Here is a 25,847-nt window from a genome sequence, read left to right as displayed (position 1 = left end):
GAATCCCTGCAGCATTGCAGAGTATCAGAACTGATTTTTAGCCTGAAAAGGTCTTATTTCTAATTATGTTTTAGCTAAACAAATATAAGGTCAGATCCAAATGTGCCTGAGGAAGGCTAGGTCAAATGCATTTCTGTAAAGTGACCAAACAAAACTCCAGATGTCTACACTTCTGAGCAGTAGGAAAGTTCAGATCAGGGTCTAAACTTAGCAGCTGCATTCATCTCTGACACTGGCATCTACCATAAACTGAGAAGAAAAACAGAGAAACACATAGCCATTTTTTCTGTCTTTCTTTATTAGTTTTTCCTCTATTGCACCTAGGCTTGAGCCTAAGACCCAGAGAATGTCATGCTTGGCAAAGAAACAGCCAAATACAGAGAAGTGTGCTGGAAGAGCTGAGAGAAAGTACTCAGGAGGGTGCAACTCAACCAGCCACCAGAAAACAGGAGAGCAAAGCTGGGAAAGCTCAAACAGTCTTACCAAACCAGGCCTGCTGCTCTCCCTGGACTTCTATAGCCAGTCCGAAGTCAGCCAGTTTGACAGCAGCACCCTTACATTTACTCGCTAGTAGTAAATTCTCAGGCTGAGGAGAAGAAAGAAAAAAGAGAGTAAGAATGAAAGAGTGACATCCTTGTTAAAACATCTAGTATTCACATTACTAAACTGCACCTGCTGACTGGAGTTAGCATGCAGTACTAAACTGTTCACATGAAGATCCAGCAACAGCAACAAATGGCCTTTATCTAGAGTGGCAGAAATTTGTCAGTCTAACACAAATCCTCTGGCTCCTCCGTGGGAGACAGAGCCTCTTCCAACCCAGCCCATACATTACATGCTGACACCAGAGGGCACTGGCAGTACAGTTCCTGCAGCACTTAAGCCAAAATTCTATTCTGCCCTTCTCAAAGAGGATAACTGGGGGGAGGGGAAAGGGAAGTGGGGGAAGAAGGGAGGGACAATGCAGGAGATACAATCTGCAGTGATGTTTCTCCCCTTGAATATTAGACAGTCCCCAAGGCACTGAAAAAGTAAATATGATGCTAATAAGGGCTGCCAAACACGCTGCTGTAATGTGGGAAGGCATCATCTGGCTAGGCAGTAGTTTTCATCCCTTACAGAAAAAGCCTCAGCCTCAAACTGGCATAAGCAGCACAGCAGTGAGTATTCTTGTAAGCAATTTTTTCATGCTAGGCATTTACAGCAGCATAAAATATTCTGTCTTGCTACTGCTGCCATCACCTATACAAGAAGCAACCATGTCACTTTTTCCATGTGCCAGGAAAGAGAGACACTTTTGACCCTCATATTTCCACCTTGAATGAATCTCACTCATAATTCTGTTGTGTTCCAGCAGAGGACTTCAGCAGAAGATTTTACACAGATCCAAAAAGTGGACTGAGAATTGGCAGCTTCCTCTGAAGCACCAGAGCAGCTCTATCTACATGGGACCCCTTCAAACCTCAAAGCCTTTAAGGTGATATCTATTATGGCTTTGCAGGAAAATCAACTTGAGGATAGGCAGGTCAAACGGTGGTTTCTCATCCTATCCTCTTCTCATCTTTTATGCAATTCTCTATCAAGCTGATTTTTTAACTGAGCATGATAGATACCTGGAAATCCAGAAACAGGAGCTTTCTCGTCTCAAAAATTGATAAGGGTCTTTTTTGCGGCCTATTTTCACCGCATAGCAACTCTTTACCCCTGTTCTGCCTGACAGGCACAAGATGCTTTGCTCACTCATCTGTCCTAAAGCACTGGGCATGTGCCTACTTCTTCCTTGAATGAAAGGAGAAAAGCCTTCCTCAATACAGCCCTTGCCATAAGCAGCATGGAAGGAAGGATAGCTGGGTCTCAATACATTTGGATGCCACTGGCTTTTCACTATATGGCAAGAAGAAAAGATTGTGGTAATCAGGCAACACTAATGAAAATTCACCACTATAAACAAGACCCTAAGCAGAAGATCAATTAAATATTCTGAAACTCCAGAGGGCACCTAGGCTTAGCTTGACTAAGAGCAACATTTAAGACAGACTTGTGCTAGTTAAGCACTTTGTACCTCTATTTTAGAAGCAAACACCTTAAGGCTAATGGTGCTTTTCCATGTGCATGTCTGCCAAAATATGGGTTGTTTCAGGATTCACATACTTTTTGGTGAGGATGTGAATGCACTCCCTAATTTCTTACAATCCCTATAGGCAGCTCAACATTTGACATTCATTAATAGCATGTCAGCCAAAAGACAGGCTTATGAGAGTGAGGTGCAAAAGGCAAAACTTTACTTGAAGCAGGCTCTGCAGTTATTACACACTGACCCTGAAGGCCAAGCTTTTGGAGAGGAGCTAAATATTCAATAAAAAGCATAGGAACTTTCATTGCTAAAAGGAATGGTTACTCCTCAGGCCTGGATAGTTTCAGTCAATCAGAGAAAGCAACAGAAGAAGCATGTTAACTACAGTGGGAGTGTCTAGAAGCTGATAAATTCTGAAGAAGTTGCTAGCTTTCCTACAAACAAAACTTCTGGAAGGAAACCAGATTATATTTGAACACAACGAAAGCGTCTTCTGTACTGGAAAACATTATTGATTTTCATAGACTCCCTAATTTTGGGCACTAGTCCCTCTTGGATGTTGCTTTCTCAGGAGCTGGTTTTGGATCTAATCAGGAGCAGCCACAGTCCACAGCAGACCATTAGCATATTTTCACAGTGTAGTGAAGTAGAAGGTCAAAAGTGTTGCATGGGATTTTATCAGAAACACAAAGGATTATCCCCTAGATCAAAACACCAGAGGAACACTGTCACCAAGCTTGCAATGTGCTTTTACCTTGCTCTCTGCAAAATATTTTTCTACTTTCCCCCTCGTACATTGTTTAACAAGCCCAAACCAACACTAGCAGCAGGTGTCATCCTGCATTAATTTAACTGGACTGTTGGTGACCATCACCATTGCCACTTTAGACACAGAAGGCTCCAAGGCACGCAGACTTTCCCGCACAAATCTCTTCATTTTGGAGCCTGCCCAGCTCCCAGAACAGCTGCCCAGTTTGGGGAGTTTAGGTGACTCTACTGCGGAGGCTTAGGGGCTAAAAATGTGTTATAATGCATCAAATTATGGATTCATCCTGTCTTTAACTGGCCAGCAGTTTTGGTTTTAGATTAAAAGTGCTTCTACTGATGAGAGAAGAAAGAAATAACACAAAAATTCCTTGTTGAACATCTCTGCCTTAGTGCAGTGGTATTTGGCAAGACTGCAGAACAAAAATATACATGCTTTGTGCAGACAAACTCATCCTGGCAGATTGAACAAAGATTGCTCCAGGTCTCTAGAGATCTCTTCAATCACAAACTAGAAAGTGTCCTTCATTATAATGAATCCTACCCAAGTTTCTCTGGAAGCATACTTCTCTCCAAGATTCACAACTACCACATCCTGGAGCTGCCTCAGAGAGTCTGAGAGCTGGCAAGCTTCACAAAGACTGAAAACTTCCTTGGGAGTTCAGCACACCCTCTAGCCCTCTAGAAAACTCTGAAGAAGCAAATTTGTGCTTCAGGAGCCCCTGAACCCAGTTCAAGTGAAAAAAAAAAGAAAACCAAAAAAACACAACAAAACCAAACCCAAAAAAAGCCCACACAAAAATCCCTGCTGGCAACACAATATTCCTGTCTTGCCTTTTCCAAAGATCCCCTGGCTGCTCTCCTCAGACTACAGCACAGAGGAAACATTACCTTCAAGTCCCTGTGCACAATATCATGCTGGTGAATGTGATTCACACTCTCCAGTATCTGATGAATACAGTGGCTGCAAGATAAAAGGGAGAGACACACAAAGTTACGCATACACATTTAACATCTCATCTTATCCCAGAACTAATTCCCTAATTTTTATATTTGTACTACAGGGCACTCAAGATCTCATGCTGAATCTCTTCCTCATGACCAGTGGATGCCACAGCTCAGCACCATCACAGCTGAACGACCCCAGCACACCAGTAACAGGATACCAAACATCCTTTCTGTAGCAGGACCACAAAGCCTCTCTCCTACATCCCATCATTTCCTTTCTTCTCTTCCCATCATGCTAAGCCTCTCGCTCGTTCCTTCAGCCAGCAGTGCCCACCCCACACAAAACAATCAAGGCATCCAAGTATCTTCAAACAGCAGTCGAAATTGTGCAAGCAAGACCAAATTACTCCAGGAAGCATTCCACTGGGCTAGTCCTGAGCAAAGAATAAACTTTGGGAGAGCAGCAGCCTCCTCCAGAAAATTCAGGATGACGACGCCTGGGTGCCTGCCAGTTTGCAAAGCTTTCAGAGCAGCATCTCAAGCACTTTATATACACAATGTGCACACACACCCGCTTGCTGGGTGCCTTTTAAGTACAGATCCCACTTAAGGGGTTAGTAATCTGAAAAGCAGACTCATTCCGTTAAGTGCAGCGTGCTGCACTCCCCCAGCTCACACAAAACCCTGTCTCTGCCATTCCCACTGCTGTAAACCACAGGGACAAAAACAAGATGTTATTTACACCTATCGCATAACAACAGCACAATTAACCCATGGGTGAGATTCCAGGTTGGAACCATCTCTTCCACTAAACATTTACTTGGCTCCCAAGGGTGAATGTGGAACTGAATAAGGATTTTGACAACTATGGCTGGGCAGTAAGCATCCTCACTGTAGGATCTATCAGATCTTCATTGACTTCTACAAATCTCAGAGGAACGAATTTTAAATGAGTGAAGTATCTGAGGAAAGGAAAAAAGGCTACAGGAAAAGATGGGAAGAGGGTGAGGAGAGGAAGAGAAGAGAAGAGGAGGTTCAGCACTGTGTATTTGCTACCCCCACCCATCTGGAGCTGGCAGTACGATCCTCAGGGTCGGAATCCATGAAAATCTCCCTGCTCCCAAAACAAAAATGTATAATTAGAACAGAGCTGAGTCTGAGCGAGGGAGATTTTCTGGCCAAAAATGGCAAAAGTGTGAGGTGTCCCAGGCGAGCCAAACACGGCAGATTGGCACAGACCTCGCTCCCTCGCTCTCTCAGACTGCTCTGGAATTCAGCACAGCATGGGGAGAGAAAGGGAGGAGTTTCACTCTTGTCATCTTGTGGGCACTTGGAGACCTGACCAGCTGACAGTCAGAGGGCTGAGCACCCTAAGGAGGGCTTACAGAGCAACAGACAGTCCTCCTTTTCCCCTAACCCTGCCATAATTTTCCTGAGCAGTGTCAGTCACTGACAGCTTTTGAGCACTTGAGGGAACAGGCACTGGCAAGAGGAACAGGGGAAGGATTGTGATTGATAACCTCAAAACCTCCCAACTTCAAGGCAGAGTGGCATGACTGTGTAACCATCTGACATGCTGTGCCTGCAAGATCTGTACACCCCACTGAAAACATCTATGGGGTTCTCAGACCTCTCTGCCAGGAGCTCCAGCAGAGCTGATGAGTTCACTGGCCTTTCCAATCACCAGAGAGCTCCTGGCAGAGGATGCAGGGCAGTGCCTCATTTGAAAGCCTGCAATGACCAGAAGACACACAGTGTAAGTGAACCACAGGGAAAGCAAATAAGTGCCTGCAGACTCCATTAGCAGTACCTTCACCAACACCCCAGGTCACGCTCTCTTTTCCTCTGCGCACTCAGTATCATTGTCCTTAAAGTACTGCCTATCAAACTCAACCTGCCACAGTACCTGCTACTTCCTTCTGACTCCTCTCTTCTCATGGCTCTCCTGATTTCTGCTTCAGCAAGGGTTAGTATGGGATAAGAACGTGACTGGGTATTCAGTGCAGAGTGAAATGTCACACCACTGGGCCACTCCGAGACCATGCAAAAGCAGAACAGGAGTGGCCTAATCCCAGCTTTGATTCCAGATGCTGCATGTCCAGCAGATGGATGGGTCAGACAACATCCTCAGCTACTGCTGCACATAACATCCACCCTGTATAAACAGGGACATGCACCTGCCACTTAGGAAACTCACATACGGGAGAGAGGGGACACATTCAGGAACAGAAGGGCATAACTCTAAATCTTTTTAACATTGAAATATGGAGGTTGCTCTCTCATGTTGTGCCTTCTGTCACTGCACTGACCAGCTCACAGTCAGAGAGGGCTTCCACAGAAACACAGCCTTCAAAGCCCCCTCTCCTCACTGCCCTGCAAACATTACCTAGACACAGGAGAATTGAATGGATCTGCCCAACAGCAGTGGCACATCACTGGAAACCCTGCTAGAAGAAGGAGGCCAAGCAGGCAACACCCTCACAGCTCTCCTTTATGTTTGCATAGTAAGGACACATTGTCACCACCCACCAAAGAGGCCAGGTAGACAAAGCTGCTAGCAGTGGCTCTCCCAGCAGAGCACAGCATCTGCAAGTGGCAGAGACAGCAATGTCTGCAAGTGGGCAAGGGCTAGAGCTATCTGGTGACAATTAGGTTGCTGCTGGTGGCAAAAAGAGGATTTGTTTTATCCAGACAAGGGGCAAGAGTGTTAGAACAAAGCACACAGATCAGAAAACTCATTCCTCTGGTACATGTACGTGGACACACATGCAAGGATCTAGAAGCAGTCTTACCTGGCATCTGCTTCACTGTAGTATTCTCTAGCAACAATATCTTCAAAGAGCTCCCCACCAGTAACCCTGGAGTGCAAAAGAAGAAAGGATGTTATAAAGCCCATGCTTGTGCAGTTAAAGGATGTATACGGCCACCCATCTGGGCCCTTTGCCACAGCCTGCATGGGATACTGCCTTACAGGTGAACAAGGGCAGAGCTCCATCACCATGGCACCAGCACTGCTATATCCACACGACTGAGCCTTTGGACTGCCTTTGCACCAGCAGTGTACAGGACACTGTTGACACACTGTGCACGAATTGCCCACACACCTCTGCTGAGCATAGTGCATGCTGAGCTTGGGAAGGACAGCCCTCCTCTGACTCCTGTTGGGCTGCCTCAGAGACAAAAATCAGTCTCCATACACAGGACAGACGTTCTTTGCCATCCCACACTTACACCTGGTGCCAGGAGCTTTCTTGGGTCTGTCCCCACCACACAGCCAATGGATTTTTGTCAAATAGGCCAGAGGTATTTACAGGTCTCAAAAGAGAAAGGGAGAATGATACTAATGCAGGTACTTTTTATTCCATTCTTAGTAAACCACCAACGTGCCTGCATCACTGGTGAAGCATCAGAGACAGACACTTACAGATCAAAGACGAGGTAATGGAAACCTTCTTCTGAAATACTGTCATGGAGTCGCACTGCAAAAACAATCAAGAATTGGAGATTTACAGAGCATGTAGCAAATATGACACTTCACAAATCAAACTCATGCACACAACTAAGTTCCCCTTCAACCCACTCAGTCTATTAATTCCCCATGCCCTTTACTCTGTGTGCTCCCTTAGTGACCTATTTTCTTCTGTTATCTCAAAGGAACAGATGGGTGTCCTGCACATACATTCACCCCTCTCCAGCGACAAATCAAGCTCTGAGTATTTTTGATCTCCTGTTCATTCTTCCTCTCTAATGTTTCAGTACCCTCCTTTCATATCTGCCAACTTTTTCCTTCATGCTCATATTTTGGCATCTCTCCCAATCCATTATTTCCTAAAACAAACCTTTTCCTAGTCCTGAAACAAGCCCTCAATCCATAAATTGACTTCTGACTCTACCTGCACGTCAGTACCACTGGTCTCCTTTCTGCCATTTATCTGTAAGGCTCAACGATGTTCTCTTCTGTTATTTCTTTTTCCTCACTTCATTCTGACTTACACTAACTTACCCAAAATTCAAAACCAGTTTCTTGTCTCATTTTTCTGACCTGCTTGTTTCCGAAGACATATTCGATCACATTCTGCTTCTCAAAATTTCATCCACTTCAGCTATCCCTCCTTAATTCTGCTCCTATTATCTAAATTAACTTTCATCTTTTAATGTTCCATGTCCCAGGCTCATGATGGGCCACTATCTCCTGATATTTTGGGATCTCTGAGGTTCTGTTCTCCTTTCCCCATGTTACACATGGGCAATAACTTGTATCTCTGCATTCAGCACAATGTCATTTCCCCTTGTCTGCATCAAAATCTCTTGTCTGAATCAATCTCTCAAAATTTTTTTGACCATTCTTGGATACCTAGGCACTATTGTAACCCAAAAGGAGAAACTTCATATGGCTACAGAAACCATACTTTTTGCTTTTTTCCTCTGCTGCAGAACATCACTCTTCCCTGCCAATCAGTCACAAGTTAGCAATTCTCTTTCACTCAATTCCTAAGCCTTCACATCCTGACTAGAACAAGATGTCTTCTTCATGTGACCATCTATAATCTTTGCTTATTGATTCACCCAAGTAAAGCAACTAGCTGAGACAAGACTGGGTCTCTGTCACTTTAACACCTTGTAATTGAGTATTGACCAAAGTAGTGTTGACCGTTCTTATTGTTACAAGAAAAATCTCATTATCCTGTTCTATCACTCCAATGGTACTTTTGCCTCTCTTCCCTATCTTCCACTCTGTTGCACATACAGCGCAGATGACCTTCCTTGATTTTCCCAGCATCATGATTTTCTCTCTGTCAGTATCAAGAAGTCAGTTTGCACCTCTTATCAGTAGACAACATCAGCTACCATCATCACTGTCTTGGGAAGGTTTCAAACTAGCACTGGGCACATATGGAACAGCTTTTGCACATGTTGTCAGTGTTCTTCTTTACTCCTCCTTCCAACTTTCCTTTGTTCAGGCACCCTTCCATGTGCATGCAAACACACTCAAACCCAGAAGAACGAGTAGCACAGATGTGCAGAGATCACTGCCAGTACCCTTCCTCAAAGAATTTACTTCTTTCCTACTTCTTTTTGCCTGTTGATTCCCATATTTTTTCTCCCTTTATCTAAAAGCTCTCTGACCTGGTCCCTTGGCCAGTCTCCTTTCCTTGGCATTTCTACTGCATATCTAACTGCAGGGGTTTGGGAGGAGCACTCCACCCAGCAAAATGCTGCGAACAAGCCAGTACAGCATTCAGGTGCAACATGCTGTTCCTAATGTGTGAGAACAGACACATCACCCTGACCAGCTATGTCCTGTAAATCACTTGCTGCAAACAAAAAGTTCTTCCAAGTAAGCAGTTTTAGTAGGGTTTGTAGTAACTTTATTGTAACACAAATTTGTGTTTACAAGAAAACTTGCCTCCCGAGCACTTGGCAGAAAGCAGCAGAAGCGGCATTACAAAAACACAAGTGAGAAGAAAGGTATTTCCCAGAAGAGAAGATTTCCATTCAAGATTGGAAACAGGATGGAAAACAGCTGAAAAAGACACTTGGATTTCCAGTGCAGGGCAGTTTTCACTCCAGTGAAGACTGCTTGAGGTGAAACTAGGACAAAAGCACATGAACAAGAGCTGAAACCCAGAACACAGGCAAAAGTCTGCCGAGAGATGTTATGAACAGATGGAGAAACTTCAAGGAAAGCTGACTACACCAACAAGGTCATGTTTGGTGATGCACAGTGGGCACGAAGAAGCATTCTCCTTCCTCTGGCACCTGAATGGTCACCAAAGCACTGCAAGAAACACCAAGCACAGAGGGGAGTGGCATGAGTGATATCACAATGGAGGAGCAAGCCACCAGCATGCTGAGAACAGTGGCCTTGAACATGTGAACATGTTGGCAGGTAGAAGTGAGGAACAGTGAATGATAAACTTTGATGCAAAGATTCGGGCAGCAAATTACATCAGAAAATAAAACACAAATGAGCTGATTGGTGCTATTCCTTTGTCCCGAGGAAAGCAATTTTGTCAGCTACATTATCAAAAGGGAAGGAAGTAGCAATTCAGCTGGCAGAGACTGGCAGAGGCAGCAAAAAGAGCCTTCAAGGACAGTAAAACACTACTTGCATCCTTAGGTAAGGAACCATGACAAGATGACAGAGACAGTTCATAATAACTGACATTGTGCAACACCCTGGGGCTGCAAGCAAAAGAAGGCCTTGAAGGCAGGACACAGGTCATTAACTTAACAAGGGAGCTGCCTCCTCACAACAGCCCACAATGATGCTGGAACAAAATCTGCCTGGGACTTCATCTGCTGAGGTAATGAAGCTCAGGGAGTAATGGTAGAATAGCAAAATCCAGAAAAGTTGTAGGAAAAATTACACTGGGCACCACCACTTTGCACAGGAATGAGTGACAGCTCAGAATAGTAGGCTTTAAGTGTGGAGTGGGACAGCAATAAGGGGAGTCAAAAAGGATCAAAACAAAAGTCTGAATATACCAAAACTCTCGTGACTCTCAGTTCCAACCCTAACTTCATACTGATGCAAAGAAAAAAAAGCAATGCACAATAGCAGAACAGAAATAAAATCTAGTGTCCTTTCACCCTAAACTTTTGCTTACCTACCCTCCTGCAGAGCCACAAGAGCTTTCCTGACTAGCAAGGAGCCTGCAATGGACAGCTCTGAGGCCATGGTTCACTCTGCTGACATGCAAAGTTAAAATGACTTAAAGTGCTAACATCCCAAACTAAAGGATGATTAGCTTAAAAACATGACCTGCCTTTTCTAAAACTATTCAGCTATCCATGAAAGGGAATACATTCAGAAGTAACTGAATGATAAACATTTTAAAAGTTTCTGTGCCTCCTCTCCACTTTGGTGGTTCACAAATATGATCCACATTGTGTGAGTATTCACCATGAAGATACACAAACATCAGAAAACATCTGATACCTTCACCATCCAGACAGTATAGAGCCCTCTCTGCTTAAAGATAACCTGTGCAATGTCCTCCACCTGGAGGCAAAACACAGGTTCCCAAACAGCCCAGTTCCAATGGCCCAAATGCCAGTTCCAAGAGCAAAACTCAAGTACTGGGCTTTCTCCTCCTCCTCTGTTTCAAACATCTTCCCATGAAAAGAGGATCCTGTTTGTTCCACAGGCTGCTGGTCCTGACACACTGTCTAACAGCTCCTTTTCTACCACAAGTTCAGCTTTAACACAGTGGTTGAGCAGAGCCCACAAAAGCTGCACATATCTGTATAACCTGTTGACAGAGGTTACAGGAGAGTGAAAAATATAATTATATGGAGACAATGGAGGGCAAAGTACTCCCGAAACCTGATTATCCATAATAAGAAAAACAGAGAAATAAAACCAAAAGTATTCATCCAGTTAAACTTTTCTTCAAAAATATTACAACACTCTTTTTTTCTTTTTCTCTCATCAGGGGACAGTGATGCATGTGTCTAGCATGGTAGGCTAGACAAATGCACACATCACAAAAGGAGCCTCAAGCTGCATCAAGAGGGAAGTTGCACAACAGTAACCGAGTGTCTTTCAAAATACAACCAAACTAAAAAGTGATCAGTATTTTCCAAGGAAGCTCATCTCACTCTATTTACCAGAAGACGAGGTGGATTATTTCTATTAGCTGATTCTCTTACCAAGAAGCAGCAATTCAAACTGTATTTCCTTCCTAGCCAAGCACTTTTAACACAGGGATTCTTTTAGATATAGGAAATTAGACCCTGCCAACACCACTCACAGCTAGAGTCACCTGATGACTCTTCCCATTCAAAGATCTCTGATGGATGTACTACAATGATTAGGTTCACAAGAACAGACACAGAGGGGAGTAGGAAAGAAAACAGAAGCAAGTCAGACAACAAGGCACTAAATCAATTACAGGATATGGTGAAAGACTTCACCTAAAGTTTTATTCAGGAGAAAAAAAAAAGGTCCCATCCACACATAAAAACAAAGAGGTTTTGTAGAGTTCAAAAACACATCTAATTTTGTAAGACTGACAAGTCTTACAGATAACTTTCGAAATAATACCTAAAAAACCACAGAGCACTAGCAAGCACTGCCAGAACAAATGCTGTCCAAGGGAGCAGCATCAATTACAGACTGGTAGGTAGAAAGCTTTCCAACAAAACCAGCTGCTCAGTCAGGAGAAAGTGTGCATCACCACTTGGATGATATTGCCAAGAAACACATAGATTTTGGGAGGAATAAGCAGTGGTTTCAATACAGCATCTTGATGAAACTATGTTTTCAGCAAGCCACAAAGAAAGCCTAATGGGTTATTTTAAGTATCTCCTGAATCTGGTACTGCAAGGGTTTGCTATTCAAAGCCGCCCCTCCAATTTTAAATGCACACACATAACTGCACTGTAAAGAGCTGTGAGACACACACAAGACACAACCTAGCTAACTGCTCTAAGCATCCTTTTCTTCCCTCAGTCTTCTCTCCAGGCTCATCCTCTGTAAACTGATTTCACCTGTACAGGCAGCATCTCCCACAAGACTGGTCTTTTGGAAAAGTAACTAACAACAGAAAAACAAAGATACCTTTCCCCAAAAACTCAGATCTTCAGCACACCCTGCAAGTTATGGCAAGTTTTTTTCTCTCTTGTGTGGGTTTGTGTGCAAGGTCCGAGGCCCTAACGCAATCCAGGGCATTTGCAAAGAGCCTGATACCACACTGAGTGGCTCCAGGGGATGTGCTGCGGTTACTGAACCTGACAGCAGCTGTGGACTGGAGTTCGAGCACTTCCTAAGAACATCTGCTGTGAATATTACTTTTCCCTGCCTGCTGTCTTCAGAGTCTCACTGGAAATCTTGCCTCAAGAACAGAACTTCAAGCTGCTACTTCAAAGTGTTCCAAAAATCCTTGTGCACTTACCTTGTTTATTTTAGAAAGAAATAATACTGATAAGCTATTATATTAATGAGAGAAAATTAGGCATTTTCATGAAAAACAGCAATGCAGCAACAGCCATGCCATATGGTTTGCATTCCACGCCTGAATAAAGTGACCCTGTACAGACAGCCTCAGCTCTCTGATGCCCCAGTGTGATACAAACCAACTGAACATAAGAGGAAAATCTCCTTCATAACAAACTGCACCAGCCTAACAACAAATGCAAATTGCTGCTGAGTCACGCAAAGCAAGGCTCTGTGAATGCAAAAGTTGAAGTGAATAATAAAGAAATCAGAAAAGAGCTATCAAATTTTGTAAAAATCCACCCGAACTACAGGAACATAAGACATTGAAAATCACAGGCTTCTCATCTTTAAAAAGTCATATCTAAAAGGCTAATTGGTAGTGGGACCACAAACACAGAATATGCCTAGCCTAGCTTTGACCCACATCTCCCTTTCACTCTGTCCAGTGTGCTGAATATTATTATCTTTTTACTCTTACATCAAGCACAACAGGCCAGGAGGATTTATGCCTGCCACGTAAGCCCCAGGATGAACATTCCCTGTATCCCATATCCACAGGAAACAGCAGAGCAGGGCTGTACAGGGGCTTAGCCTATGGCTGGGGCAGGCAGGCTCTTGTTAACACAGGGGGATTTCTGGCAACCTGCTGCAAGTAAACATCTTAAAGCAAAGAAGTTTCCAAAGTTGCAGCTAAAAGCAAGTATAGCAGCAGAATTTCACAGGACAATTCCCAGTATCTTCATGCAGTAATCATCTCTGCTTAGGAAAAGGTAACATGGGATGAAATCTGCTTGCCCCTACATATCTCTGGTCTTTGCCTGCCTTTAGGGAAAGTATTCAAGCTACAGGTCATCTTGTCTGCTAAATCTAGGCTCACTCGTGCTCTGAAGTGTAAAGCATTTTCATACTTTGGGCAGATAAAGGACAGTATCAGCCAACTACCTCTGCACCAAGACACATCGAGTGTCTATGCAATATTTAGGGCTCTCAAATTAAGTTGCCAGTGTTGCAGAGCCAATAAAAGACAATGCAGAAGTCTGTGGTTGTCTCCTGGGCCATGATAATTGCAAAACAGGAACTCTTCCATGCAGTCTTAGTGGTGCAAACTCGAAAGTGCTCTGGGATCTTCTGGACTGAACCATGTTATTTAAGCATCAGCCAGGCATTAGGAACAACCACAGCTTAACTTTTCAGCAACTTTCAACCAGACATCAGACATCTGCCTGTATCATGGAGAAATGGAGGAGGTAAGAGATGCTGCAAGGGTTCATTTCAAGACACTCTACATACCAGAAGCAGCAGAACAAAACTGGAGGGCAAAATCCACCTGATGTCCTCTTCCATGGATACTCTGCAATGTGCCAGGAGGTACTGAGACTATTACAGACACACATGGCCCGACAGACTGCAAACTGAGCACTATCGTCCATGGCAGCACAAGTGACAAGTGAACTGAGGCAGATGGCTACCACCCACACTCTGCTTCCCCAGCTGCTCACCAGCCTGGGCAGCCAAGATGGGAACTGTCCCACCATCTCCAAGCCTGGCTGTGTGCCAGGACACTTTCTGCATGCTTCACATCACTCAGGACGTCTGTCCTGCGAGGAGCCACCACCAACCTGTGACTGCCTGGGAGCTGGGTGCTCAGTTCTCACTCCAGCTGTTTCTCTAATTACATTAAACACGCAGAATTCAGTTGCAGCTGCTCAGGCTGCTTCCAAAAGGACTCTCCTTTTAATTAAAAATTTGCTATTAAAAAGCATTAAATTGTGTAATGCAAATAATCCTCTAGAAATCATCTGTCCCAGCAGCTAATGCCCAGCTTTGTCAGAGCAGTAACCAGCAGCAGCAGGACAGTTAGCTAACAGGACATAGAGGACTGCTGCTCCCCAGCCCCCCAGAAACGTGCTCTCCTTCCCTGCTCTCCCCAATCTCACATAGCGAGGGCAGGGTACACTGGACATATACCAGCCTGCTGTAAACTCCCCAGGCACACAGCATTTCACACCAACTGCAGTTCCAAAGCTTTGGAAAATAGAAGAGAAGGAGGATTTGTTAACACTCTGCTCAGGTTCAGGCAGAACCAAGCTCCTGCATGCTCCGCAAAGAAAGGCAAGGAACAGCGCTAAGGAAGTACGAAAAGGCCCACAAGCACAGAGGTGGGTTTCCTGTCCCCCTCACCCTGTTCTTACTGTAATCTTTTTAACTCTCCAGCCCTAAAAAATGAGGCTAAGGTAGTGCCCAGTTGGGAAATTCCCTTACGTACAGAAATTCACAGCCTAGAAAGGAGCTGCAGGGAGAACAGTACCTTTGCTGTTAAGAAATCTGTCTTTTTGCAGAAGTAAAAAGCAAAAGTAACAAAGAAAAGAAAAACCACAAAATATTTTTAAAAAACATTTCAGTGCAAACTAAATGCTATTTTTCCTTTTATTTTATAATGTCTGTATTGAAAAGCTGGAGTTCAGCACATGACACACAACATCTAGAATGCCCTACTTAAACACTAGATGAGCCAAAAGAGTGTATTCACAGGAATATTTCCTGCTCTCCTGATAACAGTGCAATCACGACCATCCAGAATTGCTATAATTTCCTATTAGCCACATAGCAGATAAGCAAAGTACTTCTGATAACCACTAGTATTATATGAGAACTTTTTCTAAAACCACACAAAATAATAACAAGCCAACTTCACTGGTGTCTCAAAGAAAATAAGCAGAGAACACCCACTTCATTAAAATTAATAAAATACAAATAGCGGCTACAACAAATATTAGCTCTCTCATACAATGCTCTAGATCTCGGCATTTCTGCCATCAGGGATGAATCCATGCAGGCAGGTGCTCTGCCTGCCATCCCCAAACCTTGCTGTGTGAACCTGCTGTTCTCAGCAGTGCCTCGCATTGCCCGGGACAGCCACGAGCCCTCGGCACGGACGCAGGCTCTGCTCCAAAGGCCACCTGTCGCCTGCAGGATTTGACCGGAGTGCAGCCACCCCCTGCTCCCATCAGGCCTCGGGCAGAGGGAGCCCAGAGGAGGCTCTCTCCATTCCTCAGTGTGGGGGGGAAGGCAGAAAGTAGGGGAATCCTCCTCTGATTTTTGCAGTACCTTCGAGTGCACAGAATCTGGCCCTTATCCCACTGTTTATTTTTTTAAGGGATTGCTTGCATACAGATAAATCTCACAGCTATATAGATGAATAATGAATCCAAATATGTCTCTAGTACAGACCAGAGAGGCATACAGAATAAATATACCCCATGGCAAGGAAAAAAATGCAATTATTACTCTATTCCCAAATTGAGATGGATTATGGAGAAATGGTTTTCTTAAAACCAGAGGAAAAGCTACAGGAAGAGGCATCAGTAAAAGAAGAAAATATGCAGATATAAATAATAGTGAAATAATTAACTGTGAAAATCAGAATGAGAAATGAAAAGGTGGACTGCCTGGGGTTTTGGAGAGCATTCCATCAGGCAAACACGCATGGGCGCTCACCTAAATCTCTAACAGTACAGAGACCAGAAATAACAAATGGTAACTTGCAGCTCAAAGGCTCAAACTTTGTAGCAGGAACTCACTTCAGCTGATAGTCTGAAAGATTTTGGAGCGTATGTTGGTGGTTTTTTTCCCCTTTTGGCAGGGCAGGAGGAGAGCAGGTTAAAGGTATAAGTCCAAGAATATTATTGTTTGACCTCTTAGGAAGCTCAGCAACTTGCTGTCCTCTCAGACAGTCCCATGACACTTCCAAGGAAAAGCTGCTCAGTAAATGAAAGTCTCAAAGCACAACTCTTATTACAAGGTCTCTTTTCCCTCTACTCCACCTTCCCCATACCATCCTCTCTGCACCAGAAACAGTCCCTCAGCAACCAAAATCGCAGGGCAGCAGATTTAAACAGCCTGCCATGCATGGGAGCATGCCACTTGGATACCACTGACTATCCATAGGGCAGCAATCATGGCCAAAACACTGGAGAATCCCCTGCATTTTAACTATTCTTTGCACATTACATCCTTTTTGTCCCAAATGCAAAGGCAGTCTGGATGCCTGCAGCCAAATGAAAACAAGGAAATCTGCTGTTTACAGCAAAACACAGCCTACAGTTTTTTTCTTGTTCACTAAGGAAGCAATTCAAATCTCTTGTTAAGGAAAAGGTGATAAGAAAACATTGCAAATGGCAGCAGGGGGGAAATACTGAAGGCTTTGTAATCAAGACTAATATGTTAAAATGAGGAACGAGTGAACCTGAAGTTGTGGCTGATACCACCAAGACAACAAATCCAGTATTACGTCTGCAGACGAGATCCACACACCCTGTTCTGTTTCCCACAAAGGTTCACTATGAGCATTGTGGGACAATCCAGCTGGGCTGGACACAGAAGCACAGCATCCTTCTTTCTGTCTTTGAGGTTACACCTCAGCTGTAACCATCATTTAAGGGCACACAAACTGGAGCCCTTTTCTTATACACATCCGTCAAAATCACTCCTACAACTCAGAGGCAGCAGGAGGACAGACCACTTGTCAAAGGAAATAAAACTCAACTGGGTCAAAAGAAATTCTTCTAATTCACAGGAGATTTCTATACCATTTTCTCCCCATTTTAAATAAGGGCATGCCCAAAATTGTGGTTTTGTCCTGAGAAAAGCCAACGGATAGAAGTTAAAATAAGAAGAATTCAGGTGCAAGCATATTTTGGAGAAGTCTGAAGTGGGAAAAACCTGAAAAAGCAATAATTCTGATAGATGCTGAGGACAGCATTTCACCACTGCTATAAATTCCCTCAAAGAAATTAACTCTGAAGCATTCAGCAGAGGATACAAAGGCAGAAATCAGAAAAATATTTTGGCTCTGGCTCTTGGGCTACTACCAACCTCTCTTAAAATATGTGTCTTTATTATTCTAGACCTAAGTGCATGCAGTTCTTCACAGCAATGGGGTGCCATGAGCTGGGGCACAATGACCAACCAGAAGTGCTCAGTTCCAACTATGAACAAAAGATATTCAAGAACTTCTCTTGAACAGTTAGATTAAAAATACCTAAGAAAAAAATAAAGATCAAGTGGTGACAAATCCAGAAAAGAGGTCTATATTTAGACTGCCATAACAAAGAAATTTTAGGAGAAGGGCAGCACCTAACAACACAGTGGACAAATTCCACACAGAGCAGACTTCTGCTCTGCACACTGAACAAGTCACAGCCCTACCTTTGTAGGAGAATGCCAGAAAAGACTTTTCAAAACTGAATGATGATTTTGATTGAATTTTGCATCATTATTGCTTTGGGAAATAAGACAGGAAAGGTCATGTTTAACATGTTTCTGAACTTCATATCTGCACTGAACAAACCTGCAGGAAGATTCTAGGGTTCCCAGCTCTGTTACTGCTTTAAACCTTTGATGGATAGCAGGAAGCATGGAGAAAAAAATTAATGTTTCAGAAGACAGTGTCTGTAGTGGATGAACTACAGGACTTAAAAAGCAAATTCAGATTTTCAGACTGACTAAAGTTTTCAACTAAGCAGAAGACCAAAAGAGCTGTTCCTGTAAGCAGGAGCTGATATTCAAGACATTTTAAGTTTAGCTCTGATCTTAGCAATTGCACAGTTTTCAGTGGCACAACCAGCAAAGCATCTGCAAATGAAGGGTCAGGGCTATGAGTGTTCTTGTAGAACTCTGCCTCTTTCCAGCAAATCAGGAATTAAGGGGGAAGCAGCTGTATCGTTCTCTTCTACATTTTCACAAATACATCCATGTCCAATGTCACAAGATCTACACGTAAGTGAATCACTGGAACGCTAACTTGCTCTAGAAGTGGGATTTCCCACAGAGCCATAACTCTTGCCAACTTCCACAGGCACTTTATTTCTTTATGGACAGTGGGGTTTTAATGATTTTGTCTTCTGCCTCTTCTACACATCTATATCCTCAGTAATGGGTGCCTATTTTGAAAAGAACAGATCACTGACTGATCTCTGTCCAGTTCTGCTGTGTTTGATGACCACGGCTGGCAAATGTCTCTCTGGGCGAGAATGCAAAGTTCTCTAGGAGTTGTCAGAAGGAGAAAGAATAAACTGAAATTTAGGGAAGAAGTCCTTACTCTAGTGAAGTCTGACCAGCTATAATGACACATTCCATATCATACATACCATCAGATGGAAATCAGAAGAAAATTGCCTCAAGTCAACTTTCTTTTGTCCAGACAAAAAAAAAAAAAACGCTTATTGCAACACCAAGCTTTTAGAAGGATTACTCCACCGTGATTACCTTGGCCATAATGTGCATCTAAAGACAAGCCAAACACCCAGCTACAGAGCCAAAGCCTGTAATTAGAGCTGATATTTGATGAAGGCATGCTATGATAACTCAGAAAGCAGTCATTAAAAAAAAAGCAACAGCAAATGGAAATATCACTTCTACTTTGTATCTAGAGAAGTCTTTGTTTTATCAGAGTAGCAGCGTTATGGTCAGTGCATTGCAGTTCAGAATCAACTGTCCTGCAGTAAATGCGTAAGACCACAGATTCAACAACAGGCTTGCTTTATAGCCTGTGTACAGGCAAGAGGGAAAAGCAGCCTGCCTCACAGAGTTCTAACTTTCAGTCTTCTGCCCCAGACTCACTACAGGCTCAGGTCCCAGTCGATTTGCTGCAACACAGTTTGCAACAAAAAAAAGTAACAATGAAAGTTGGAATTGAAAACAAGTGCAAAACCTGCAGGATTCTTTTTGGTTTGTGCAGTGTAACTCACATAGCTCACACTGAGGCAACACACCAAGTACTCACCCAAAAGAGTTTACAACACGGAATGCCAGTAACTTGGTGATTACTAACTGCTAATACACATTTTGAGGAAAATCCCCCACTATATCAGAACATGTTTCCCTTCTATGACAACAAGTCCAAGGCACACGGAAGCAGCAATGCATGTAGCATCTGGACTTCAGCAAGGCTTATGACAGCATCGTACATGCTCTTTCCACAAGCAATTAAGAAAAAATGTGTATTCAAAACTAGCTGACAACAGTGTATACAACTCATTGAAAAAAACCTCAAAATTGATCACTGTCAAACTGGAACAATGTATCAAGTGACATCTTCAAGAGTTTGACTGGAGTCCAATAGTATTCAACAGTGTTATTAACTAGGTACATGATTCAATATACGGCATTGTTATCAAAGATCATGTTCCTGTGGGAGCTGAAACCCTTTTACACTATCAGAGGATAAATCAAAATGGTTTTAACAAATGTGGAGGGGCAAACCCCCAGACTGGATTTCTTCTTTTTTCTGTCTTTATTAAAAAAGACAAAGTTAATATACAGTCAGTTCAATAGGGATCCTCATTTGTACAAGAAAAAAAAATTATTTGCTTGCCAGGAGTTGTGCAGAAACTAGTCTGGACCAATAGTGTGTGAAAAAACAAATGTGTGTCAACAATATATTTAAATTAAAAGCTTCAAAGGTTGATGTACAAAACAAACATCTTTGGTAGGACAGGTGAAGCAATTCTTTCCCCTCTGGACAGCACTGACATGACCTCAGTCATGTCCAGTTTTGGGCATCACATTTGTAGAAAGATATGAAGCAACTGGAGAGAGTCCAGAGGAGGAGGAGGGGGAAAAGGAAAAAAAAGGGACTGGAGGTCTAGAAAACATGACATATGAGAAAAGATTGAAAGAACTGGGTTTGTTTAGTCTGAAGAAAAAGACTAAAAAGAGACATGATAACAGCCTTCAAATATGTAAAAGATTGTTACAAGAAAGAAAAAATACTTTCCCCAGATACTCCAGATAGAACTAGAAACAACAAGCTAAGAGAAAGGCAAATTATGTTTTTAATGTTTAACTGAGAGAAAAATGAAACATTTGAAAGACTGCCACCAGGGGCTGTGAAAGGATTAAAGGTTTTTAAGTACAAACATGCCTGGAACCAGCCGGGTATAAAAGATTTTCACAGGACTGCTGAATGAACCATACAAGTTCTTGAGGTCTTATTCAATGCACTTTGTTTCTGTGTTGTAGGCATAAAAATTAATTCCCTTATTTTTATTTGTAAGCACTCATTGAGTTTACAATGACTAGTTCCTTTTCTTAAAAGAAAAACTGTTCTTTCTAGGAAGACAAGAAATTCTCTGTAATTCAAGGGACCACTGACATTCCCCCAAACCGTCTTTTCCAAACCACAACAGAACAGGAGACAAGCACTGCCACTCATTACAACTGTAGAATTGAACCAGGAATGTGATCTATTTCTCTATTCATGCTGTTTACTTATAAGAGTGGTTTTCCTCTTGTGTATAAGATTTACTCTGTGAGAGGTTTGGAAAGAAAAGATGTAAGAAATTATAAAAAGGAGAGATTATGGAAGTGGAGTTAAGGTCAAAATATAAAGTGACATCACCTACTAAACTAAGTATAGCAAGTCTTACAGGCAAATGAAGTGCAATAACTAGAGTTTTAGTCAGTCTGAATACTGCCGAGCAATAAATTTACTGGCTAATATATTCATCAGTGCAAATTACTGAAGAAGCTGGCCCCTGGTCCTCTCAAGTCATACCTACACCACAACTACTCAGATGCAAGAAAGCTCTTTCTGATTAAAAGCTGCTGCTAAGGAACTTTGTGTTAGGTCAGGTCCTGAGCTTGTGGAAACTGCTTGTTCATCACACATGGAATAGAGTACAGATGCCAGTCCATGGGGTACACTCCAAGGCAGCTTTCCTCTTGCAGGCCTTCAGAGGACAGGAGCAAATGATTACAAAGCTGAAAGTCAGAAGACCAGAGAGATGCCCTTAAACTATTATCTCCACTGACTGATTTTTGCAAAAGTAATACAAAGTAATACATCATAGTCTCCCTAGGAACGGATATTTAACTGTGGTTTGGTTAAAAGTGGCAGTTTGGTATTTCTTAATGTTTTCTTAAATAAATTAGCTCAAATCAGATTGTAGCTAGGATCCTAGAGGCTTTATTTATTTTTAAAAGCTAAAAAGGGGATTATTAATGGTTCAAGCTTCCATGGTGCTTTGGAACTAGATAAAAATCCATGCCTTCTCTCTACATTTCAGTAAATAAGGTAGGTTTTTTATGTTGTGCCTTATTTTGCCTCCCTCTTTATTTTTAGACAAGCTATTCCCTTTGCTCCAGTACTCTTTTGTTTTCCCCCCTTCAATATAGGCAATTCAGTCTTGGTCCCGTTTTCAGAGTAAGTGGCCACTGGAATGAGAGGAGTTGAAGTATTAGCCCACCCCCTTTATGTTTGGGTTTGTCTCTGAATACAGCATTTAAATTGACATGCCAGTAAGGGCCAAGGAGAACAAACAGAGTTTGGATGTGGGGAAAACAAACACAACACCTCACTTCCATTGCAGAATGTCAGATGAGCAGACAAGAGTCATGCCTCACCCGAAGAGCAGGGACAGCTCTGCAGGGGTGAGCAGGTGGGAACACGGCTCTCTGGTGAACGTCTGGGGCAGGATGCTAAGGCATGGGACAGGTGGGACGCAGAATTTGTCAGAGAGATAAATTATTGAGGTGATTTCAACAGGCAACTTTGATGAGCTGTTGTAAACATTCAGAATACATCTGTTCTCTTACAGCATGCTAGCTGAGATGCATTGCTACTCTTGTCTCACCCCTACCCCTCCGAGCCCAAGGAAATTTACCAATATTTGGATGCTTTAGAAGTCGGCAAATTCGAGCTTCACGTTCCAGTTTCTGGTGATCTGAAAGAGAATACGAAACAAGAGATTAGGCACCACAGCTATGAATTACACTCTTGCTCATGTTGAAAAGAGAGAGGAACACAGTGACCCAGCAGACATCCCGAAGGCTGAGAACTGCTGGAACATGTCCGTCTCCCAAAACTTCACAGGCATTTCAGGAGAGGGCTATGCAGCTGAGGCTGCACAAGCCCTGCTGCTCACACTACAGAGCCAGCACTAAACTGGCATTGCACCCTTTGATTCAACGTGAGTAGCTGCAGAATGAAAGGCACCACTCTTCCATCAGCTTCTCAAATATGCAAAGCCACTTCCAGTGAGACCCCTTCTGGGAGGTATTCGTTCTCCAAGGCTGGAGAGTTGGAGGAAAAGTCTCAGAAGAAATAACACAGATGAAATGGGAAAAGGAACTGCTTCCACTCCAAAGAAACACTACGAAAGAAGGGCAGAGTAGGAGGGACAAATACACAGCTCCTGCTAGTGCACAGCCATCACATGAAGTAGAGCACCCTGCCAGCTTCAGTGAACTGTAAAGGTAACCATACTTCAGTACCCATGGACAGACTCGCTGGTGAAATGCTGATCACGCACTTAGAAATCTCCAGGCAAAAGTTCTGCTCAAATGCTAAGTATGCTTATTCCAGCCCAAAGGCAACATCAGTTCAAGCACGACATTCATCTGGATTAAAGAAAAATATCAAGGAGGCTAAAAAATGGTTTCTCTTCCCATCTGTGAGTTGAAGAAAAGGAGAAGGACTTGGAACAACTCTGCCTTTCTCAGCCAAGAAGCAGGGGGCTTTTTAAGCCACTGAGACTTTTCACTACAGCAGTGGTTGACTGAATTTACACTACAACAACCCCATCTTCTCCTGTGAAATGCTCACACTGGACAAGCACAGATTAGTTGAAAGGAACTGAGGGAGAAAAAAATCTTTTAGGCAGCCCTGGCAGCTGCCAAAATCTTAGACTTTTGCGGATGCAGATGCCTAGAACAAGACAAGTAAGAATGCCCAGTCCTTGGACTTCCCATTCCAACCATCTAAGGAACATAGCAAAGGGAAGTAGGAGTCCCTGCCCACTCTTGACATTTCCTTTCTAGCAGATCTTCAGCACAGGTGTGACTCTGTATCCCTGTGACACACAGACCTTCACAGGAGTAAGCAGGACCCTTGGCTGGTTGGACTACTCAGCAGATCACTGGTAGGAATGCAGCACCCTTTGATTTATAGGAATCCTACTGGAGATCCACTTCAAGAAAGCTGCACTGCACTACTCTGCCTGAAAATTGCCTGTTCAGCTCCTTGGTCTCTGCAGCATCTTCCCTTCTCTCTGTAAAGGAGGCTTTGGGCAATTGTTCTCTTCCCCATGAGCAGAAGACAGAGACTGAGCCAAATCTCAGCACAAAACACTTTTCTCTCCCAGGCTGGGAATAGAAGCTCAGGTCATTGCACGATTCCTGTCTTCTTTTCCACTGCTGAACTATAGAAAATGTCCCAATTAATACATTATAGGGCTGAGATGTGCTTACATCCTCATCTGCTATTGTTCAGGGATGGGGGAAGGTAAATTACTCCTTTCATCTTTCCTTCTTTCTCAGTCCTGGAAATTATTGTTGTTGTTGCATATATTTTAGAGTTCTGTGCCAGAGCCACTCTCCAATAAAATACCAGGCAGCAAGAAAGCCTGGAGAGCTTCCATGCTCCTGAGGCCTTGGTGCAGTGCAAGCACTTTCTCACCTGCATTGGTTGGGAAGGGTGGGGGTGTCTTTGCTTCCCTTTTAGCAGCATCTCTCACAAATGAAGTTTTGCAAAACACAGTAGCAAAGTAACAGACAGTGCTACACACTCTGCACTCAGGATAGATTCTCACAGCAGGACAACAGTTCAAGATAAATATCCACAGCCTGCTTGCATGCTTTGGCCTTGCAAATTCCCCACTTTCCCTCTCAGCTCTACTTGGAACTCCTACAGAAGGGGATCCTTCATCTACCCAGATCACGTTGCCCTCGTGCACAGCTATACTTGCTGAGAATCTGTTCCCAACTACAAGGACACAGAGAAGCAGGCAGCAAAAACAGCTGAGCAAAGGGGGAAGAAGAGGCAAGAGCTCACCACGTGCTATTCAGCTCCCAAGTCCTGACAGTCAGGACAGACAGCTGACAGGAGCAAGGCTCAAACAAAATGACATAACCATCAAAATGCCATGGGAGATGTAAATCAAGAGCAATTGCTCCCCTGAAATCCTACACCATCGTGCAGAGGGAGGGGAGCTGGCAGGGCAGCTAGTGTTCATGGGCACCAGCCACACCAGAACTTGTGACAAGAGGTCACCACCCCACACTCCATCCCTCCAGCACCACACAGCCTGGCCGGAGACCAGAGGAGGAGTACAGCACTCCGGTCACAAGGTACAGGAAACTATTTCTGGTCGGGGGGAAAGCATACCACACTCTTCTGTCTCCAGGGCAACAAAACAGGCCAACTCAAGCACAACTCACAGAGAAAAAGCACACTCCAGCCCTGGGAGCACCAGCCCGCAGCAGTCAGCCGCCACAACTGAGCGCAGTGAAAGGTCAGGCTGGGCGGGTTTCCTGCCGCGAGTCCTAGAGGATCACAGCTCCCGTTCCTGCAGGATCACTCGTCCTGCTCCAGGCAGCACCAGCACACGGCCCAACCAGTGACTTGATAAACGCTCCCCCCATCCCCAAAGGTCCTCATCACCTGGTGGCCTTTGGCACGGTGTAAACATTTGACTCTTATCAAATCAGCACCAGAGTCAACTCAGTACTTATGGGGGACAACCTGGTACCCAAACGCATAAGGAATAAAAACAGAACCTCAATTTTCTACCTTACTCTGGTCTAACAAAGGTTTATTCACAGTAGGAGACAAAAATATCCAAAATGTTCGAGTCCATAGAGCAGTGAATGGGTTGGCTTTAACATTTTTCTCATACAGGGTCTGTCTGAACTTTAAAATGCAAAGTAATCTTAACTGTATTAAAATAACAATTAAAAGATCCCTTCCTTACCTAGAGCTTGCAAAGAAATAACTTCTCCTCCTTCTGCCCTAAAGATAAAACTTATTTCTGCAGATCATTTGTGGAACGGAGGTGTTTATTCCTAATGCACAGTGGAACCATACCTCATAGCTAACAGGAGCACAACAACACATCTGACCTACCTTACAGGATTCTAGGCCTGGGACATTGGGCCTATTTCCCACCTTTCACAAAACTGTGAAATTCAACCAGTCATTTCCATAATCTGCCTAAAACAAAGTATACCCTTGGAAAACATAAGGGTTCACATTAAAGAATACAAGTGATAAATAAATTCATACACCCACAGAAATTACTGCAAATGTTAGCTATCCTTCCTGTTAAAATTCGGCAC

At 43.4% G+C, this 25,847-nt stretch overlaps 1 protein-coding gene across 13 annotated transcripts in view; it reads right to left on the bottom strand.

The window, feature by feature from the left end:
• Nucleotides 1-25,847, bottom strand: part of CAMK2G (calcium/calmodulin dependent protein kinase II gamma) — a 124,732-nt gene that overhangs the window by 43,646 nt on the left and 55,239 nt on the right. For all 13 annotated transcript variants that reach the window (XM_041405060.1, XM_041405051.1, XM_041405053.1 and 10 more), the window contains exons 3-7: nt 22,397-22,456; nt 7,212-7,266; nt 6,580-6,645; nt 3,731-3,803; nt 484-586 (exon numbers count right to left, since the gene is read on the bottom strand). In XM_041405060.1, coding sequence (XP_041260994.1) covers nt 484-586; nt 3,731-3,803; nt 6,580-6,645; nt 7,212-7,266; nt 22,397-22,456 — 357 coding nt within the window. The remainder of the gene's footprint in view (nt 1-483; nt 587-3,730; nt 3,804-6,579; nt 6,646-7,211; nt 7,267-22,396; nt 22,457-25,847) is intronic.

Source organism: Onychostruthus taczanowskii, unplaced genomic scaffold (assembly GCF_017590055.1).
Source record: "Onychostruthus taczanowskii isolate IOZ18803 unplaced genomic scaffold, ASM1759005v1 scaffold22, whole genome shotgun sequence".
Lineage (NCBI taxonomy): Eukaryota > Metazoa > Chordata > Aves > Passeriformes > Passeridae > Onychostruthus > Onychostruthus taczanowskii.
This window is presented reverse-complemented; position numbering and strand designations above follow the sequence as displayed.